At 36.8% G+C, this 22,335-nt stretch overlaps 1 protein-coding gene across 10 annotated transcripts in view; it reads right to left on the bottom strand.

Moving 5' to 3' along the window:
• The window catches only part of NBEA (neurobeachin), a 678,106-nt gene that overhangs the window by 66,563 nt on the left and 589,208 nt on the right, over nt 1-22,335 (bottom strand). For all 10 annotated transcript variants that reach the window (XM_078434421.2, XM_078434419.2, XM_078434413.2 and 7 more), the window contains 2 exons: nt 19,438-19,578; nt 9,243-9,362 (listed from right to left, as the gene is read on the bottom strand). In XM_078434421.2, the coding sequence (XP_078290547.1) occupies nt 9,243-9,362; nt 19,438-19,578 (261 nt within the window). The remainder of the gene's footprint in view (nt 1-9,242; nt 9,363-19,437; nt 19,579-22,335) is intronic.

Raw genomic sequence — 22,335 nt, forward strand, 5'->3', positions numbered from 1 at the left:
CTGTCTTGGTGCTTCGTAATGTTTTCCAAATATATTATTTCCATTTTTCCCCCCTGTGGTTTAGGGTCACATAAACTGTCTGGTTATTATTAACCTATTTACCACTATAATACTATTTTCCTGAATGTCATTAAACTAGATTCACAAAGGCAACAAAGCCCAAGGATTTTATATTAATAACAGTATGGGCAAAGCGGCTTTTCAAGCCTGATATTACAAGGTTTATATTTTGTTGATCCCTCGTAGCTCTTGGTGTTATACTTTATATGTAGCAGGTGCTCATTAAATATTAAGCTATTGATGAAGATATTAGGTAAAGTTATTTTAATATCACTAGAAATCTTCTGGGGAATATGCAGATGGTTGAAGGAATGCCTCAAGATTGGAAAGGAGCCAGTGAAGGACTTTATTAAATAAAAGAAGGATGAACCCCCAAAATAACATTTGTACCCTTTGAGGGGCAATGTTTGCAGCTTAGAAAACATGATCTTGCTTAGCTTAGTTATGTATAAGAGGTTTAGCAGCATAAAAGTGTTCACTTTAAAATACAGAAAAATTTCATTGTAAAGTTGCTGACAAAATTGTACCCCAAATACAGAAGTGGAAGAAACAAGACCTACTTCATTTTAATTTAAACTCTCTGGCATAAGAAGGGGCTTAAAAGCTGGCTGCCACCAAGGAGAAGCAGTGAAGCAGGGCCAAGAAAGTTCTGCCCTGATGGTTACACAGGAAGTCAGGAGGACGAGTTAAGTATTCCATCAGGAACATTTAGGGAAGGCAAGGCCAGTTATATGAAAAGGTAGCATTACTAGGGCCTTCCAGATGATCCTTCCAGACCATCCCTTCAAGAAGGCCGTGTCCTCCACTCCAGTCCCCATCTGAACCACCAGACTGTGATCACTAATTAGGGTGTTCACCGAGATGCTGGACTAAGCTGTTAGAAGCCTGATTTGAGGGTTTGAAGAGTGGAAGAAATGCTTTCAGATTTCTAATAGAGGGAACAGTCACAAACAGACACATTTTTAAGGCACATATAAAGAAATCCCTGGAGCTCAGCTTAATTGCGAGGCCCCTAAAAGCTTCAAAAGACCAGAGCTATATGTGACTGAGCCTGAAGTCCTGAGCTGGGGAGGTTTGGGGATTTTTGTTTGTTTGTTTGTTTTTTTCCCGAAGGGGAAGGTAGAGAGTGAACTCACGAAGTCTAGGGAGAAGTTGCTAAAGCAGCAGAGTGAGTGTAAATGTTTATGTCTCCATTTAATTTTTAATTTTTAAAATTAAAAGACTAAAAAAAACCTTGTTTCAAATAGCATTTTTAAATGTAATGTTAGCATATAAATGCAGGACAATAGTATATAATTTATATTCACGTGTATATAATTTAGAAGGTTTGATTATTAAAAAAGAAAACCCTAAAGAATAAGAAGGGTTTCATCTCTGAGACTCAGCTGTTATATCCAAGAAGATGGCCATGATTGTATCTTGGCTTCAAGACAAGAAATCAGCTGAAATGTTACCTCTGGTCGTTCAATCTTAAAACAGCAGGCAGAATTTATTTGTACCATACTATATCTTGGTACTGCTGTAAGTGCTTTACATATATTTTCTTAATCTTGGCAAAATTTCATGAGATAGGTATTCCCATTCTTCCCACTTTTTAGACATGAAAACTGAGGCAAAGAGAAGGTAAGTAATTTGCTACTGATTACAGTGGAAATAGGTGGTGAAGTCAGAAATCAAAATCAAACACTTTAAATCCAGGGTCTCTGCTCATATATTCTCTATTTTGCCTTCTGAAGCAGCAACCCAGTCACTCTGTAGGGACTTCATTCTGTTTTGATTTTCTGCATAGCGATGCTGATTTTCTTTATATATATATATATATATATATATATATATATATATATATATATATATATATGGCTCCTGTGTCCCACTATACTGGGACTCCCATGATGGTAGGAATCATTGTCCAGTTTTCTCTCTGGTTCACACCACTTAGTTGGTAGGAATGGTGCCTAGTACATAATAGATACTCAATACAAATGTGTGAGATAAGAAAATGAATCAATTATTGCTACATGTTTATCATCTCCTGAATTTCAGGCATGAAAGAGTGATAAAAACAGTATTGAAGGCCTGGTTTTCAGGCTGTGTTGGTTAATGCAGGGGTACTTAGGATGACCAGTTAGTTGAAGATAAGGGGGAAAAGGGGTGGGCAGGCAGTTTGGGGATTATCTTTTCTTCTAGCAAGGAAGTGTTACTTTATGTGCATGAGGATCAAGTAGATCTGAGTCTAAATCTGGACTTCCTGCTGGTTGGGTAAGTTTCTTAACCTTTTGGAAAAAAAAAATCAGTTTCTTCAATATGCAAAATTGTGATGATAATAGCAATTAACTCACAGGGTAGATGTGAGGATTAAATGGGGACAGTGTGTAAAACAATGCATTTAATAGCTTTATGCAAAATATATTATAGAGACTATTTATTCTATCAACTTTTTTTCCATGCAGATCAAAAATATTGCTGCTGAGTTTGCCCCAGTACCAAAGCACATACTGTAACCAGTAACAAAGCTGTCACTTTGGGTGTTTGTTTGAATGCATACCTATGTAGACAATTCAGATGACTAAAATGTTTTTATCAAACATACAATCTTGTATCTTACCTACTAGCCTAATCAGACATATTTTTATAAGTTATTTGCACTTCAGATTTTCGTTTTGTCTAAATGCACCATCAGATTGAACTGAACGGTATAAACCAAACTAGAACTTCTAATTTCTTAAAATTAGTTGCTTGTAGAACTTTTTCAAAGACCTCTCCATGTCCTCTGTGTCCTCTTTGGCATTTCCACTTTCCCATTCATCCCATAAAATGGTGGAGTCTACTTTTTCTCCCTTGGAATATGGGCAGGCACATTTCGACACACAGAATGTGAAAAAATGACACTGTAGGGCTTCTAGAGAACCCTAAGACCTCAGAGGCCCTGTAACTTCTGTTTTTATCCACTTAGAAGCTGACCATCACAGAAAGTAGTGTGGCCCCCTTGCTGGAGTGATCGTAGAAAGGGACAGACATGTGTGGACAGTCCGAGCTATTCCAGCAAGCTCAGATGGGCGACGGAATATGTGCGTGAAGCCACGATGGGTTCTGTGGCCCGGCCCTTTCCCTCCAGCTGTTGCCGTGGAGCACAGCGGTGAGCAATCCTTGCTGGGCCTTAACTCCAAATGCATAACTGTCAACAAATAAATACTTGCTGTGGTTTTAAAACGAAGTTTTGGGGTGCTTTGTTCCACAGTAATAGATAACGGAAACTGAAATTGATGCCTGGGAGTGGAGCGCGAAGTAATAAAAACTCAAACATGGCACTGGCATCAGGACCAGGAAGGAGACAGAGGCTGTGAAGGCCATGAGGACACTGGGTAGAGTCTGGAAGATCAATCAGCAAGCAGGAGAAAAGCAACCGGTGTTACGTGGTGGTGGAAAATTAACAAGACTGTTTCTTGCAATAATTTCAAAAATAAGAGAAAAAGTATCTAATGAACTTGTGCTCTGGTTTAGGAGATTTGCAGGCAGGATGCTGAAAGTGGCCACTGGCTTCTTTGACTGGTCTATGGATAAGGTATTCTGAGCTAAGGAAGAAACAGCTCAGTTTTAAAGCAATATTTAGGGGAGATATAAGGGCCTAGGACAATGTATTCTGCTGCCAAAAGATTCTCAAAATAAGAAACAGGTTCAGAACAAAGGTCCATTACAAAGTGCTGCAAATCAAATATGGCCAGAGGGGAAAGGGCGTGGCTGTATCCCACCTTATACCCGAGCTCAGCAAAATTCAAGGTGGTGGAGTGTAGACCAATTAATTCGGCTACACAGAGGGATTCTAAGAATCTTAAGGGCATTATTAAATAGCATCTTAACTCATGTGCAGAAGTAGAAAGGATCCTATCTCAAAATGAGTTTTGAGTGAAAGCTTTTTCCTAATAATGAACTATAATTTGATATATACCAAGTGCACAGAATTTTAAAGGAGGCTGAAGGTGACCTGGTCCCAACTTTCTATAATCATTTAGAGAAAGCCACTGAGCTGCAAACAAGGGCTATCTCTTATGGAAAAGAAAACTGATTCAGAGGGCGAAGCCAAGGCCCCAGAGGACCCATCCCCACAGTCTAGGAAACTGACCACACGTGCCTGGCTGCAATCCCTACGAACCAGCCACTGCTATGTAACTCCCACATCCCCTCCTTTGGAACAGAGTCTGTTGAGGTTCACCTGTTTCTGACTCACCATCATATGCTGAGTGTACATGGGACAGAAAAGCTGTATTTCTAGTTTCCAGGTATCCTAATTAGGAATTTCTCCACCTTAGCTGTATCTGGACCTAATATAGACCATGAGATACGAGATTTTGAGCCTGATGTAGCTAACAAGCTGAGTATATTTTGCAGTTAGGAGGAATGTGAACTGTGATCGGAGAGAGGACCTTAGTAGACTGTTTGCAGAGATGGTCACAAAAATCCTTCTAACCACCATGTCTTCTTGTAATGTGACTTCACTACTTATCTCACCAGGAAGCAAAGTTCATTTGGGCTCGTCCTGTGACTTGTTTTGACCAACAGAATGCTATAGGGGTAACACTAAGTGACTTTTTTTTATTTTTAAGTTTATTTATTTATTTTGAAAGAGAGAAAGAGAAAAAGAGAGAGAGAGAGAGAAAGAGAGAGAGAGACAGTGCAAGTGGGGGAGGGGCAGAGAGAGGGGAGTGTAGAGAGAATCCCAAGCAGGCTCCATGCTGTCAGCACAGAACCCAATATGAGGCTTGAACTCAGGAACCATGAGATCATGACCTGACCTGAAATCAAGAGTTGGACGCTTAACTGACTGAGTCACCCAGGTGCCCAACACTATTGGAGTTTTAAGCCTAGGCATGAAGTAGCCTTGCAGTTCCCATTTTTTTCAACCTTTTGGTAGCAACCCCCATGGAAAAAAGTGTGATTTTCTTAGAAAGACTATGTAAAGAAAGAGGACCAGCCGGGCCCTAGCTGTTCCAACCATTCTTGCTAAAGCAACAGATAAGTGAGTAAAGTCAGCTTGAATCCTCCAGACCCAGACAAGCCACCCCAGTTGACCCCAGGTGAACCAGAGACAAGCTGTACATGACGAACCCTATTCTGACTGCAGAACTCTGGGGAAATAAAGGGTTGTAAGTTTTTTTTTTTAAAGGCACCAAGGTTTGGGGTGTTTTGTTACACAGCAATAAATGATTAAAGTAAACCTTGATGGACCAATTATCCCAAACTAGTTAAAGCGGTTGGATGTGGTTATATGATCATATGCAGGAAAATCACGGCAGCCTGCTATCCAATGAATACACACTGCAAAGAACTGAATAGACCTCAGTGCTACTTCTGGCTTCCTCCTTCCCCACTGTGTGAACTTAGGCAGGCCACTTAATATCTCTGAACCTTCTCTACAAAACAAGAATTGTGATAGCTATTTCACAGGGATGTTTTGAAGACTGTGTCAAATAACTAACAAAGAAGCATGTTTAAAAACTATGGAGAACCATTCAAAAAGAATGAACTCTACTATTGTAACTTCTAAGTGTGCTCCTTCAGAGGTACTTTAGGCACTATCTTGCCTACTTCACGTAAAGGCTCTTCTGTTTACTCTCGTCCCCTTGATAGGTTTCTGTTAATCAGCTTCTCTTTAAGGAAAGAGTCCAAGTAGCTTAAGATTTCCTAAATGAAAAACAGTACAGAAAGACACCAAATATTACTCAAGAAATGGCAAGATGAATATTATAACAGGCATTATGTGTCTGTAAATGTGATTTCTGGTTTATTTTAACAGCTATACTAAAGCCCCGTGGTACAGTTAATAGTGTTATATGCATTCTGTCAATAATAAGAAAATATCCTCAAACACAATTTCTAATTTACAAGCTTATGACAAGTTCAAGCTGCTGAGAAATTGGACTTGAAAGTATGTCTTAGAGTGATAGAAGACCACTATTAACACTATCATAATTGTATACCTATTGCATCAAATCTGACATTTCAGTTTAATATATTTTGCTGAGAGAGCATACCATTATATGGCTTCCTAGAGAAATCAAATCCAACCCAGACGTTTTCACTTTTCTAATATAATTCACTGCAAGGTTTTAAAGCTGCCATCTCTTTTTTCCCTTTTTTTCAAAAGATTGATGCCCTGGCATCCGTTAATTCCACAAGAGCTCATAATGGGTCAATGAGTCAGTGGTGAGCACCTCCATTAACTGTATTAATTTACACTATGTCACCTTAATGACATTTTGTCACAGCTACCTTTTCTGACATCTACATAGCTATTCAAAAGTAATATAACAACTTTTGAAGGCATTAAGGAATCTTAGTGTAAGAACTCCAGTAAGTTGAATGTCATTGTTACCAAGACTACTATAGAAAAGGGAAATAAAATAAATAAATAAAAAACTAACTAGTCTGACTTAACTCAGGGGAACTGGCTCCTGAAAGGTCACTTCACCAACACTCCATCTCTGCCCAGCTTGTATTCATTATCACAGGAAGAGAATGATCTTAATAAAGAGGGACAGACTAAAGCCATCTACTCTATTCTAGTTCTTTCTTAAACGATTATCTAAGTAAATACAGCAGACATACTTTTCTTCACAAATGGAACTGCAGTTCCTTAAATTTATACCCAATGCTTTATTTAACAGCTTGGGGATAAGAAATCAAAAGCTTAGGTTTTTAACACCCAGTTAGAAAAGCTATTATTGCTCTTGGTAACATATTCTTCCCTGCTAAATGAAGTATTATTTTAGAGGGAAAAAAATACTGTGCGCTTTGATCAGTGTATCTAAACATGAATGTAGAAAACCTCAAGTTACTACCAGTATTACCAAAAAACTTCTCTAACTTATCCTTGATGAGGACCCTCAAACTCTGACAGCTATAAATGGAAAGACTGATACATTTGGACACACACACACACACACACACACACACACTTGAAATACAGCACAACAAAAAGACTGAGAAAACATACTTGTAATGCAACTTGGTGCAATTTCAAAGATCTTTTTCAAATCAATAAGAAAAAGACATATGACCCAACTGAAAAATGGGAAAAGACTGGAGTAAGTTTACAGGTCAATAAATATATGCAAAATCCTCAGTTTCACTCATAATTAATGACATGCAAGCCCAAACAAAGACAACTCCATTTTCACTCACCGGATTAGCAAAAATCACACCATTTATTAAAATAGTGATGAGGGGGGCTGTGGGGAAGGAGGCATCCTCACACACTGCTCTAGGGAGTGAATTACCATCTTTGTGAATAATGCTTTGGCAATATCTTTCAAAATTAAAAATGTGTATAGCCATTTAGCCATTAATAGAAATTATCCTTTACATATATACCCAAAGTTCATCCAGATGACTTTGCAAGGGTGTTTACTACAGCCTTGTGTTTAACAGTAACAATCAGAGAGAAAGACAAGCTATCTATAAACAGGAGATTGTCAAAATAAGTTATTGTGTATGTGCACAATGTGCAGCCTTTAAAAAGAAAGGATCTATATGGAAAGATATTCAGGGTACACTTATCATAAAATATGAAAGGGAATGGAAGGTGGGAAAATCCATGCAATGTCAACCTGGGGAAATGAGCTTGTTCTGAACTAATTAAGTCCAGGGTTGGGGGAATAGGTCCTGTTTGTATTCAGCACAGCTGCTTGAGGATAAAAAAAGAGAAAAACCTCCCCAGATAGTGATGGCCACTATCATTGGTGATGTGAGCCCCAGGAACCAAAGGAACACAATGGTAACAAAATGTATGCATTTCTTAAAAGTTCTACAACAGGAATATGCCGGGAGAAATCCTAGCAGTTTTAAGCGGGAAAAGCCTGGTATGCACACTGGTCATCAGAGACTGACCTGTAACTTGGTGAGATATTTTTGGTGATAAGAAGCATCAATAAAGTTCTCAGAATAGAAAATAAGTCTAAAACTATGTAAATTAGAGTGATTAACTGATCTGTGAGTAGGTTTGTAAGGGTAGATCTTTGAATTAGGCTGAAAAGCCAATTTTCTTTTTTGTGATGATGTCTAATAAGAGTGAGCAGGCATTTTCACGTGAAAAAATCTGATACAATGTGGATACAGCTCCGAATTATCTTTGATAGCAATAAACAAAATGTATGGATTAGCTACACACTTGTTAGATCCATTTTGTTTGTTTTCCACTTTTGAAAAGAACTGAGCAAAGTTGTACTCATCCAGTTTTCTTACAGCTCCACAAGGTTGTAATTGCCTTGTTAAAAATGTTTGCAATAGATAAGCAAAAATGTGAAAATTTTGACTTTAGTTCACTGCCTTTTGTTGGATTAAGACCTTAAGTGTAATAATACCATAATATTTTTTTAATCTAACAATATGAGTGGCAGTGATGGGGAAAAATCTGCCTTGAAGAAAGAGGGCTTAGGATAAGAAACACATATACCTATGCAATAACCTGATCATATCTCATTATCAGAGAAAAAAATGAGAGAACAAATGTATTTTATTGTTTTGAATATAACCTTTTTCTTTTCTTAAACAAAGCCTATGTAAATGAATAACAAATCTTTGTGTTTAACAATAGTTAAGTAGTACCAACTGTAAAATTACTCTGCTCCTTGGCTGTTCCTCAGTATCGTGTGTGTGTTGGTTTAATCTAATGTGTATTGTTGCATAGTATCCCCAGGCACAGTCAAGTAAAAGCTAAGGCTGTACAGAAAAGCCTACATTTTAAATGGGTCTTGTCATTAATGCTTTATTAATTGCCCCAGGCTACATGAACCCAAAGCTGGGCAAGCTATAACAATATGACACATTAAGGTCAAATCCAATTCCTGCTGTGTTTTATGGAATGGGCCAAATATTGAGTTAACAGCAGGAAAAGCAATTTATGGCCTTTTCTTTCCATCTCCAGATTATTCGATCTAAATTAGATAGGAATTTTTTGAAATAACGAAAATACCTTAACTGAATAACATAAATGAATTCTGAATCATTTTCTGTGATGCTCATGATTATTTCCTCTCGTTTCCTTTTAGGTTAGATGTGCCACATGATTTTAAAGTACGATGGAAGAAAACTGTAGTATAAAATGTCTTATATAGCCAATTAAATTAAAAAATCAAGATTTCAGCACTTTTGAAATTAAATTAGTATCAACAAATAAAAGAGCCTACCTTTACATCAGAAGTATCTCTCTGACTGGTTCTCCATGACCTTGCAACCGATGAGAAGGTTCGATCTGGATGGTCAAATTTTCCATCATTTGCATTGAGGAAGAAGGTTGTGAAAGGTTCCTGAGCAAAAAGAAGAATCAGGAATTTGACCCTTCTGAACACAACTGGCCTTGTTCCAGCCGAAATAAAATATGACTGTCTTTGAAACCCTCACGAGGTCGGAACAGTGCAGGGACCTGGAAAGATGCCTACATCCAGGAGTCAGGAGGTACCTGTCTGGGCCTGACTGGGCTGCTGAGGCACTTGTCACAAAATGTCGGTCCATTTTGCTTCTTGGGCTTCAGTCTTCTGACCCATAAGATGATGGAATACTAGTGCTCTATGATTTAATGATGAATGACTTTGCATTATTATTAGTTTATAACTCTGAATTTCTTTCTAATAACTAAGGAAGGCCATACATAATAAGAAAACCACTCTGGCACTGTTCACTGCACTGTGGAATTGGGTAGGGAATGGCCACCTTAGATTACCTATGAAAGTCCACTAAAGTACTTGTACAGTATTACGGTCTGACGATCTTTTTTAAAATGCAAAGTTCTGCTTAAAACCCTTCAATGGCTTAGGAGAAAGTCTAAAACTATTCAGTTTGTCTTAAAAGGTCCTGAATGATCTGGAAACTTATCTGTCCTCTTCCCTTCTTCACATTCTAAGGTTATGCCACATTGCTCTCACTTCCTGTCCCTTGTAGGTGATGTTTGCTCTGCCTGGTACCAATTTATTCCTTTCCCTCACCATCCTTACTTGACTAAGTTCTTTCTATCCTTTATGTCTCAGCCAAGATGTCATTTTCTCCTGACTTTCCTTGATTTGCCAAGCTCTCCAGTATGAAAATACAGGTTGTATGAATATAGGTTGTATGCAAATATACAACCTATATTTTCTAAATACATCACTGGAACACTTGGCACACTATTGTGTAAGTGATTTGTAACTTGTCTATCACCCCCTTCCCCACATGAACAGATTCCGTATCTGTCATGTTCACTGTTTTATCTCCAACACTTAGAACAATTCCTGGTACATAGAAGTTGCTCAATGTATAACCTGGCAAAGAAATGAATGAAATAAAGTTAAGTGCAAATAAGACTAGATAAACTCGAGTCCTTTTGGTATTGTGTCATTATTACCTCACAAAAACACAGTGTCTGCCACCCAGTACATGTTCCCATGGCAGAAAACCTAGGGATAACTATCACACAGTCCTAATCATTTAATTGTAATGTTTTTTTGTGTGTAGTTTTTGTGTTGGGAGAAAGACATTATTTCTGATGTCATTAAATTTGTTTCTGAAATTTATTTTTTTTATTTTATCTTAATGTTTATTTGTTTTTGAGAGACAGAGGGAGACAGAGCATGAGCATGGGAGGGGCAGAGAGAGAGGGAGACACAGAATCCGAAGCAGGCTCCAGGCTCTGAGCTGTCAGCACAGAGCCTGATGTGGGGCCTGAACCCACGAACCATGAGATCATGACCTGAGCCGAAGTTAGACGCTTAACAGACTGAGCCACCCAGGCACCCATTTCTGAATTTTAAAAGATTAAATCACATTCATTCTTACCAAGGTTTTCTTAGTTTTAACTACAGGTATAACACAGATAAATATACATTTCTTTTTCTGTGGTTTGATTCTTTCTTAAGTCTAGGAGGAATGACATATCACCCCTAGGTTTAATAATGCTAAGAAACCTCCACAACATTTTCCTAAACGGTTATTTTTCTTTAACATATAATCCCTCTTAATTCTTGTATGTCTACAAAGCATGACTTTGCCCCTTTGAACGTCTCTTGTTGCCGTTAGCTGTAAGGCAACAGCTACAAACACTCATTGTCCTCAGTCTCCTCCTGAAATTTAGTGTGGCTAGATGTCATCAGTGTTATAAGCTTGTAACATATCAGCAATATTTTATGTTCAGTATTGGATGATAGAAAAGTATGATCAAAGATATTGGAAGAAGAATGATATAACACTAAACAGAGGAAGGTATTACTGATTCACCTGTAAATCAGATAGGCAGGAAGTCCATATTGCTGTTTAAGATTTTAAGTGACATGAAAGGCAAATTGATGTCACTGAAATTAAGTTAGGAAGAAAAATTTTTTGAGATGGCCTTCACTAATTAATTTGCTTTGTAGATTTTTAACTCACTATTAAACATTAGGTAATTAATGTGGTGTAGCTTATCACTAAATTACATTAATTAAAGTAGGGATCAAAACAAGTCTAGAAGCGGCAACGGTAAACGGGATGAAAAATGACAGGTCTAATCTGAATCTTGGTGGAACACACCATTTCCTTCTTTTAGGCAAGTTATTTAACCTTACGTAGCGATGTTAAATAACTATGCTTCGGTTCCTTCATCTGTGTTAATTGGGAAGGACAACACCTTGGGGATAATTATGGGAATTAAGTACAATGAGATAATATTGGGAAAGCTTGGAGTGGCTCACCTGACACAGAGTTATAAAAATGACAACAGCTTTATGCACCGTGTCGAGTATTCGCTGCTGGGCCTCATACCAGACCGCCAGTTCACCAGACAACCTGACCAGACTCTTAGTGCCTTAGGTCTCATTCATCTCTGCATCCTTAGCACCAAGTATTGTGCTTGGCTCACGGTTTGTGTTTCATAAATGTTTCTTCAGGGGCACCTGGATGGTTCAAGCGTCAGGCTGTTGATCACGGCTCGGGTCATGATCTCTCGGTTCGTGGGATGGAGCCCCACTTTGGGCTCCTGCTGACAGTGTGGAGCCTGCTTGGGATTCTCGGTCTCCCTCTCTCTCTGCCCTTCCCCTGCTCCCTTTCTCTCTATCTCTCAAAATATAAATAGGGGCACCTGAGTGACTTAGTCGGTTGAGCGTCCAACTTTGGCTTAGGTCATGGTCTCACCGTTTGTGAGTTCGAGTCCCTCATCAGGCTCTCTGCTGTCAGTGCAGAGCCTGCTTGGGATCCTCTGTCCCCCTCTCTCTCTGCCCTTCCTCTGCTTGCTTGCTCTCTCTCAGAAATAAATATAAAACAAAAGATTATAAAAAAAGTAACTTCAGAATCCACTTCTTCATTATTCTAGGATGCCAACGTAAGGTGCTTTTATTTTTTTGTTTTTCTCTGTGGGTCATAGGCAGGGATTAATTTACAGGGATGGGACTCGTCTCTACAATTTTTAACCTATTACACTGAAGTGAGCGAAGACCCATTCATACGTGCAAAACCTTACTTTTTATCATCAGCCACTAAAAGCTGATCTCTATCCTGACATAAATGATAAAGTCCTTCCTGGTTTTCAAACCAAGAATAGCCCAGATGGGCATAGCAAAAAGAAACGTGAAATTAGAGAATTACTTTTGTTTCTGGTCATGAAGTCTATGAAGCTGGTGGCACCCAAAAGCAGAGAATACTGAATGCCACATTCCACCGTTTTAAGTAGCTTTTAAAAAGATGTGATTAACAACTGTTTTAGGGTCACATAGTACTTTACTGACAAATATTGTCATTATTCCTGAAGGCCTCCAGCTGCAACAGTGGTCGAGTACGAATAGAAATTGATAACCTATTTGTTTCTAAGTGAGTATTGATCTTTCAAGCTCTGATTACCGTGGAGATTACCTTTTCCCATGTGTCTCCTTATTATGTTCAAGGCACAGTGGAAGGCTTTTCTTTTTCCATTTAGGCTAACATAGAGGATTAAGTGGTATATGAAGCTTAAGAAACTTTTATATTTTTTCACCTAATATGCTGATTTGACCATTTTCTACATATACATTACCACAGTAGATGATTTATCATTATACTAGAAAAGCTTTCTGTTTGCAAGATGTACAAATGAATAAATACTAAGTAGAAATTTCAGAAATTACAATGCTGGCATTTCTTGGGCTTTACGAACTTCCTGTTAGGTCCTGCAATACGAATGGTTGATAGCACTCCTCCTTCTCCTAACTACATCTACCCTAAGATCACTTCCTATCTTCCAACAGTGCTTTAGTACTAGAAAACCAAACTAACTAGGCCTGCGCTGGGTAATACCTGTCCCACTGAATTTTACCATCACTTTTATCCCCTGCAAAGATACCACTAACAACCTTTCTTGCCTTTCAATGATTACAGATTGATCAATTCCCTACTGGGCAATCTAACTCTGTTCCCCTGTTTCTCTTCTCTTCACTCAACCCCTTTATTTTCTGTCTTCTATAATATTTGCTCCATAATCTCATAAGTCTTTTCTTAAGTCCCTCTCCCCTGTACCTGCCTTCTTTTCCTTCCTTTCATTTCATTTGAAGCAAATCCCATTCATGGGTAATGGGTAGGGTTTGGTACATAACTATACCAAAGAAGAGGTGTATATCTTGAAGTGACACGAAGCATAATAAAGATCAAAGGGAAGGGAAATAAGAGCTACTGAGCACCCTTCTGTCCTCAGCACTGTATTATCTCAGTTAATTCAGTCCTCATGATTATCCTTCAGGGTAGGTATAATGGTTCCCATTTTACATTTGAGAAATTCAGCATTACATTCTAGGAAATGGAGGAACCGTTATTTGTATTGTGCATTGTTTAACTCTACAAGTTTATTTTCTCACATTGTTTCCAAATGAATCTAGATGTATCTTTTAGAATCTTCAAAAAGACTCTTGTAACTAACCTACATACTTATTATAAATCAGGCGTTTGGTTAAAAATTCCAAATCTTTATGGAGCTTCCTCAAAAAGTTATTAATAGAACTATAATATGACCCAACTATTCTATTTCTGGGTATTTGTCTAAAGAATACAAAGAGACCAATTTGCAAAGATACATGTACTCGTATGTTCATCGTAGTATTATAATTTACAATAATGAAGACATGGAAACTACTTAAGTGTCCATTGACAGATGAGTGCATAAGGAAGTTGAGGTACATTTACACAGTAGACTACTACTCAGCTATAAAAATGAATGAAATCTTGCCCTTTGTAATAATATGGATAGACCTTGAGTGTATTACATGCTAAGCAAAGTAAATCAGATAAGGAAGGACAAAGATTTCACTCATATGGAACCTACAAGCAAAACAAATGAACACACGAAATAAAACAAAAACAAATTCTTAGATACAAAGAACAGACTAGTGGTTCCCAGTGGGGAAAGGGTTTGGGTGGTGGGTGAAATGGGTGAAGAGGGTCAACTGTGTGGTGGTGGATGGTAACTAGACTTGGGGTGATCACTATGTAGGGAATACAGATGTCAAATCATAAAGGTGTATACCTGAAACTTACATAACAATATATTCAGTAGCATTATCTTTTGGTTTTAATTACAATACCTGCAAAAGTGTTTCCACTATTTCTTCACTAGAAAGATACACTTTTAAAGATATAGTATGGTGTGAACAGGCTCTTGGGTAGGCTTTCCAAAAAAAACCGTAATTTATTTTTAAAAGTCCCAAATTCCAAACAACTAATTTATAAGTGAACTTTTTTTGCACAACCTCTTTAACTTCCTTAAAGATTATGATTAAATATTAGACAAATGAGATTTGAATATGTAGGTGGAATATAGTGAATTTGGAAGGTGAATAGGTTACTGAGGGATGTAAAGGTCAGAGAGTAAGATTTAATTACTTTTGTGTATATGTTATACACTATATGTTCAGGGTAAGATTTAAAGTAAAAACATTCCAAGTTAAGTGTGCCTTTTATGCTGGTTAGTATCTGGGGAAACTCCAAACTCCACCATAATAGTTAATTCGTCATTTGCCCAATGGCTGCTATCAAGGAATAAGCTTTACAGAGTCTGGTAATTCAGACAAGTGACTTCACTGTTAGTTTGTCTAACAGTGGGTTAGACTTTTTGGGTCCAAAAGACTTGAAAGGTAAAGGGCAAATACTTTCACCTGTGTTTTGTCTTTTTGAACAAAGTCTTAGCGACATGAATCTTAATGCATTTTCTACTTCTTAAACTCCATGGGATAGGAGTGAGGAAACCACAATTCTCTGGGCCATTAGGTTAAACGCTTACTAAGCTGTTAGACCAGGATACTTCTATTTATAACAGCGTGACATAAGACGTGTCAGCTAAATGAGTCCCCATAAAAGCAGTCCTATAGATCTGTTCCGTCCAGTACAGTAGGCACTTGCAACATGTGACTCCTGAGTACCTGAACTATGGCTAGTTCAAACTGAACGTGCCCTAAATATAAAAGACATTCTGGATTTCAAAGACTCAGTAGCCCCCAAAAGTAAAATATATCATTAAAAATTTTTATGTTGGTTAAGTGTTGAAATTATAACACGTTGAATATACTGGGTTCACAAATATGTTTGTTAAAATTAATGTCACCTATTTCTTTTTACTCTTACATGTGGCTACTAAAAATTTCAAATTACATAAGTGACTTGCATTCTATTTCCATGGTGCAGCACTATTCTAGGTAACACTAGAAGAGGATGTGTAGAATGAATGTGCATAGAATTTCTGCCAGACTCTTGTACAGATTCCAATTTGTACTCCATTTCACTGGAATAATACATCAATTCAAGGATGAATTATCATTTATGTCTTGAGGAAGTATTTAGCTTTATTAGAGATACAAGATTGTTAACTTAAACAAGCTGTTGATAGCAAGTATTTTTACAGATTCACACAAGTAAGTCTTCTAAATCTGGCTTCAGTCTAATTTGATCACACAGAAACCACCAAATACCAATTTATATATTTCAAAATAATATCACATATATAATCTCAATTAAATCTCAAACAACCCAGTTGAAATGTTCTTTCTGAAATGATTCCTGATTTTTTTTTTTATCACCAAAATACCTGAGAAAGGTGTCTTACTCTCCTTATAGCAGTGGCTCACTACAGCAATGACTGTCCCTGACGGGACCCAAGGTGATATGAAAAGACCTCCCAGGATGAATATCTCTGGTTTCACTGCTTTCTAAAAACTTCCTTTTCTAACAGTTTTGGAAGTCCCTTTGAGAATGAACTCTATGAAGCCAAATACACAGGAGGTATATCTCAAGGGTTGCTTAAGCCCCAGTATCCCTTTTCTTGCTCTGTAGAGTGAATTCTAAGCAGCAAATATAACTTTAACTTTACTGACACACTTTTTCTCTAGGTTTTTTTTTTTTAACCCCTTTGCTGATATTTTTATTATAACATTCGTAACATGCACTGCTAATCAGTAATTTCCCACTGGTGGTGGTAATGACTGAGAATTTGGTTTCATGGTCTCACCATTTGGTGATCGGAGAATTTATTAGCCTTTTTGTTTTCCGGTCTGCCTATTTGTGAGCCCAAATCAAATAAGAACATATTTTATGTCCCTTGTAAAGGACACCAGCTCCTTGAAATCTTGACTGGTAATTTTTTGTGTTTCTGTGTTTTGTTTTGACCTGTGGCTGACATTACAGGATAGAAGCTATAAGTCCTTAATATATTTGTGTGTCTGTAATTCAGAAAAGCCTTTAACTCTTGTGTGAGTGTGAAGTATTTCTCTACATCTGGAGTGTATTAAAAAATTATTACAACCCATAAACCAAGGTACTCTGTTCTGATTGGTTTATAGGGGTAAATGGGCACCTATTTAAATCTCATATTCCTCAAAAATTAACAGAAAATAAAGAAATAGAAATTGTTATTCTTTAAAAGTGCTAGAGTTAAAAAATATTTCTTAAGAACCCGTTAGCTCAGGAAATAAAAAAGAAACAGCTCAGAAACATCTTTATAAAAGAATCTGAGTTCACGTAATTAAGGTAAATCTTTAGAAAATTAGACAATACCTTTGGTCTAAAAAAAGTTTTATGTATTTTTCTTTAGTTTATAATTACAGAGTTTATTTTTAAAATAAGATTTGGGTTTATTTTCTCATAGGTTAGTTAAACTTAACTTTAAAAAAAATTTTTTTTTTAACATTTATTTATTTTTGAGACAGAGAGAGACAGAGCATGAACGGGGGAGGGTCAGAGAGAGGGAGACACAGAATCCGAAACAGGCTCCAGGCTCTGAGCTGTCAGCACAGAGCCCGACGCGGGGCTCGAACTCACCGACCGCGAGATCGTGACCTGAGCCGAAGTCGGCCGCCTAACCGACTGAGCCACCCAGGCACCCCTAAACTTAACTTTTTAAAACTACTCATACTGCTTTAAGATTATAAAAAATATAAAATTTGTGCTAAGTTAAACTGAGTCATAATTCTGTCAAATCTTTTTTTGTAATAAGAGTAATTACAGCATATTACCTATCAGTGATTTACAAGCTACTTAAAAGATACTCATACTATATTTGTGGTGAGTTCAATTTGTCCCCATAACAGAGAGAATGTTTGAGAAAGACCTCCAAACTAAAGCTGTCATTTAGGCAGAGAAAAAAAAAATCTTTGAAAATAGAAGATGTGGTTCCAGGTACACACATTTTCATGTGGGCTACTTTACTGATGTGCTTCTGAGGCAAATCTGTCTCATGAAAAAGAGTGGTCTGAGCTATATTTTGGTAAGGAGAGAAGACATTGTTGACTATATTGATTTACAGATTTGGGTTAGCATTCCATAATACTCCTTGGTTGCTTACAGTAAAAAAAGAAAAGGGGGGGGGCGCCTGGATGTCTCAGTCAGTTAAGCGTCTGACTGCGGCCCAGGTCATGATCTCACAGTCCATGAGTTCAAGCGTCGCGTCAGGCTCTGTGCTGACAGCTCAGAGCCTGGAGCCATTCTGTGTCTCCCTCTCTCTCTGCCCCTCCCCAGCTCATGCTTGCACTCTATCTTTGTCAAAAATAAATAAACTTAAAAAATTAAAAAAAAAAAACAGACCATCTGACTCCAGTAACTGCTCTTAACTAGACGGGGTTGAAGAAGGCAAGACGAAAGGCAAGAAGATTTGTTAAGGGCTTCTGCAGTAATCTAGATGAGAAATAATGGGAACTTAAACTAAGGAAATGCCAGGGTTAATAGAGAATGGAGACTGCGGAGATATTTAGCTGAGAACCTATCTGATGTGATATCTGATTGGATGTAGCAGGCTGCCAAAACAGAGAAAATATCTAGATCATGTTAACTCTGTGAGCGATCACATCATTTATTTAGGTTGGAAATACAGGAAGAACCACAACAGGTTTGTGAGGAGATGAGAAATTCACTTTTGGAAATGGTGTTTATGGTATTATGAGATGTTCAGGTAGAAATATCCAGTAGGCACTTGAAAATAAAGGTTGGGAGCCCAAGAGAAATGCTTGCAATGAAGACAGAAGCTGGAAGTCGTTAGCTTATAATTGAATGGCATAGCCTGGATAAAGTATACAGAAAAATCCTGGGGACCAGAAACACTGAGAAAAAAAATACCTGAGCATGAGACTGGGCAGGGCAGTTAGGATGGTAGGAGATAAAGCAGGAGTGGATATTCTCTAAGGAACCATGGAAGGGAAGACTTTCAAGAAGAAGAAAGTGAACAATGATGCCAAATGCTTCATTCAGATAGATCACGGTATGAGATGGGAACCATAACTTGTGACTTCTGCAAAAACAATTCAGTGAAGTGATGGGTGTGGAAGCTGAATAGCCAGGTTAAAGACTGAATGAGAAGTGATGAGCAGAGATGAGCCTAGCACAATGCAGTTTAGTGGCGGCTGTGTTTACATGTGACTATGCAGGGAGAGAACGTAACTGCAAGGTTGGTGGGGATGGCAAGGAAGCTTGCATGGATGTGCATACGCGTGCATGCGTGTTACGTATGTATGTGTATGTGTGCGTGTCTATGTGTGTATGTATTTGAAAGATCAGAGAGACCTTCGTGAGTTAGGAGAAATAAAAAAATAACAGAAAGAAGACTTTCAAACATTTAGAAATTGTTCTTGAGGTATACTGTCCAAGAAGCAAGACTGAGAGGGCCAGGAGAGAGTGCCAGCTTGCGACCTTCAGTGGACAAAGGAAACAGTGGATATTAAGGATGCACTCCGGGAGTCTGGTTCCTTTTATAACTGGTTTAGGCTTAAGAAGCTCACAATAATCTATCTTCCTAACCCGATTTTGTAAATGAGAAAACTTATTTTCAAAAAGGATTCAGGTCTTGCTAGAGTTTGAAATCTCTCGTTTCTACTTCACTGGTCTCTAACCTTTGTTTAAAACAAATAACAAGTATAGTAATTTAATGAAGATACTCACAATTCGAACAAGCCAGGATAAGGTAGATGTTGCTGTTGAGTAATGTGTATTATAATGGTAGGGGGGGCTTTGATCATCTTCCCATGTCTCATAACGTTCTGCATAAAACACAGCTCTCTTTGGGTTCAAAGCACCAATTGGCTATACAAAGAGAAAAGAAGACTTTCACTTAATACAGTCATATTAAACATTCTATATGATAACTATTTATCCTGAAAGTATTTACCATCCATTCATTTAACCATAGAGCATAAAGAAATTATTTTGTATTATGTTTCATCAAATTTGATTTTTATATTGATTACTTGCTAAAAATCTCTCAGGAGGATGACTTATATGTGCACAGTTTCTGGATTTACAAAAAGTTTCAGCAAACTGGATTACTAGGAACGATCCAGTTTAAACTATCAAGGCAAAACCAATACTTTTAATGTCATTTGCCTGCCTCCGTAACAATAATCATAATAAAAGTTTAGCTTGATCATAGGAAATCCAATGAGGAGAAAGTGAGGAAGTTGACTATGTGATAACCATATTAGAGAAAACCTTATCTTACTAGAGGGCCACCCAGATTGTGAAAGATAATAATGACCCATAAGGAAACCCTGTTGGAATGCTAGTTCCATTCCGTCACTATACAAATGAATCATGTATACTTTTTATTAAGTGAAAGTACAAACCTAAGGCTGATGAAAATAATCCAGACAATTCAGATTCCCTAGAAAGCATTTTGTAAGGTCACTAAGACCTTTCCTATCAGTACCACCACACTCCCAATTATGATGTTAATCCCTATAGTGAAGCTCAGTATCCTGAGCATTATACACACACACACACACACACACACACACACACACACACACATATACACACACACACACACACACACATATATATATTTTTTCAACAAAGCTTGTGTTAATTGGATCATTGTCTCCAACTTCTTGGCACACATAATCATCAAGAATTTCTAGCATATAGTCTTCATGATTTCAAGGAACAAATTGTTTTAGCTTCAGCTTTTGTCTGATTTTGGTTTATGGGACATGGAGTTCATTCTCATGATAGATAATAGCTAAATTATTTTGTTTTAGGATGCATACTATATATATATATATATATATATATATATATATATATATATATATATGTAGAGAGAGAGAGAGAGAGAGAGGAGAGAGAGAGAAGAAAAGATGAATACTAAGTATAATATAGAACTCCTTTATTCAAAATTTAATATTACTAGTTAACTATGAAGTTCCCCCCAGGGCTTAATTTTAACAAGATAAGTAGTAGAAAATTAGTGTTTCAATGGGACAAATGGTGTTACACAAGAGAGAAAGATTCATTTATGAATTGCTTGTAAGCTTTTTCTTTGGGTCCCAGGGGACTAATTCAAATAACACAATGATGTCAGCAGTTAAAAGTCTGTTAGAATTTCTATAATAAACTCTTACTTGCAATGGCTCTTATCTTTAACATTAAAATTATTTGTAAACTATGTTCATTTTTCTTTAACCTAATTATAACTTAAAGACTAAAAAACTTATTAAAATTTTTTTAAAACTTTGGTTTAACTTAATTATTCAAAAAATATTAAGAACTTTTGTTTTAATATGTTTCTAAATGTTCGAAGGCTTAAATTTTCTTTGCTAAATTTCACTGTTCATCTCTCAAATCTTTTTACATAGAAACAAAAAGGCTATGTCATTTCATTAAATGTCATATAAAATATTAATAATATTTAAAACAAATGTGTCATTAATGTTTTGGTAAAAGGGTAATGACTACAGTAGAATGAATGTGAGCTGTAATGGAATTGACATCCTTTTTCATTTAAGATGGCCAACATATTTTATACTTTCCTAGATGTACAGACGTCTGTTTTTCTAACTCAGTATTAAAAGTCTATTTTTTCAAAGCATTTGAAATGTTTAATACCTTGTTCTGTCTTGAATATGTTAATGGATCTTTCACACGCATAAAATGTCTGCATGATCTGTAAAGATTGCCATTATTTGAGATTGTTGGTTCTGTAAGACCTCACAAAACCTTCTTGAAAAAGGTAAAAGTCCTTCCTCTAATACTTTCCAGCCTTCTCCTCAACTACTGAAAAAGGGAGAAAATAAATATTTACACTTTTAAGTTTACTCAAGTTTCATCCAATGTCATTTTACTGGAATGTTTTAAAGAATAATATTTTGTAGGAAACAGTTGCACAGTATTAAAGTATGTATATGCCTCCCTTAGTAACTTCTTAAAATACGTTTCCAAGTTTGAATTTTTATCTAACACATTTAGGAATGAATTTTATAAAACAAAATGTATATGATCTAATTTGTTCTTGTTATTTATCTATAATTTTGTTCTAATAATCAATTAGCAATAAATCATGTAAAGGAAAAATGCTTCAAAATGTCTGAGAAATGAAAATTTCATCACAGATGACATATTTTCTTATGGGATCCAAACATATAGTGTGTGTGTGTATCTGTCTATCTATCTATCTATCTATCTATCTGTCTGTCTATCTATCATCTACCTGCCTATAATTACCTACTGACCCATGTATAAGTTGATATGGTGGTAAGTATGTTATTGTTTTAAAATTTGAGCAAATAATGCAATGTCAAAACCATTGAATTTAGCAAACGAATAAGGCAGGAATTCTGGTGAAAAAGTAAAACTTTACTCAATAAAATGTAAATTTTACATTTACAAGTAAATCTATTTTGTAATCTTTTCCCATTTTTACCATAATAACCATAGCAATTGTTGCCAATTTCCATTTCTCACAAACAGTAGGCTTTTAGAAACAGCCACCTCTATGCCTTTTAGGTGTTTCCATATGAACGGGTTTAACTGAAAGTTTACAACCTGCTATTAGATTTATTATGA

Source organism: Panthera onca, chromosome A1 (genome assembly GCF_046562875.1).
Source record: "Panthera onca isolate mPanOnc1 chromosome A1, mPanOnc1 haplotype 2, whole genome shotgun sequence".
NCBI lineage: Eukaryota > Metazoa > Chordata > Mammalia > Carnivora > Felidae > Panthera > Panthera onca.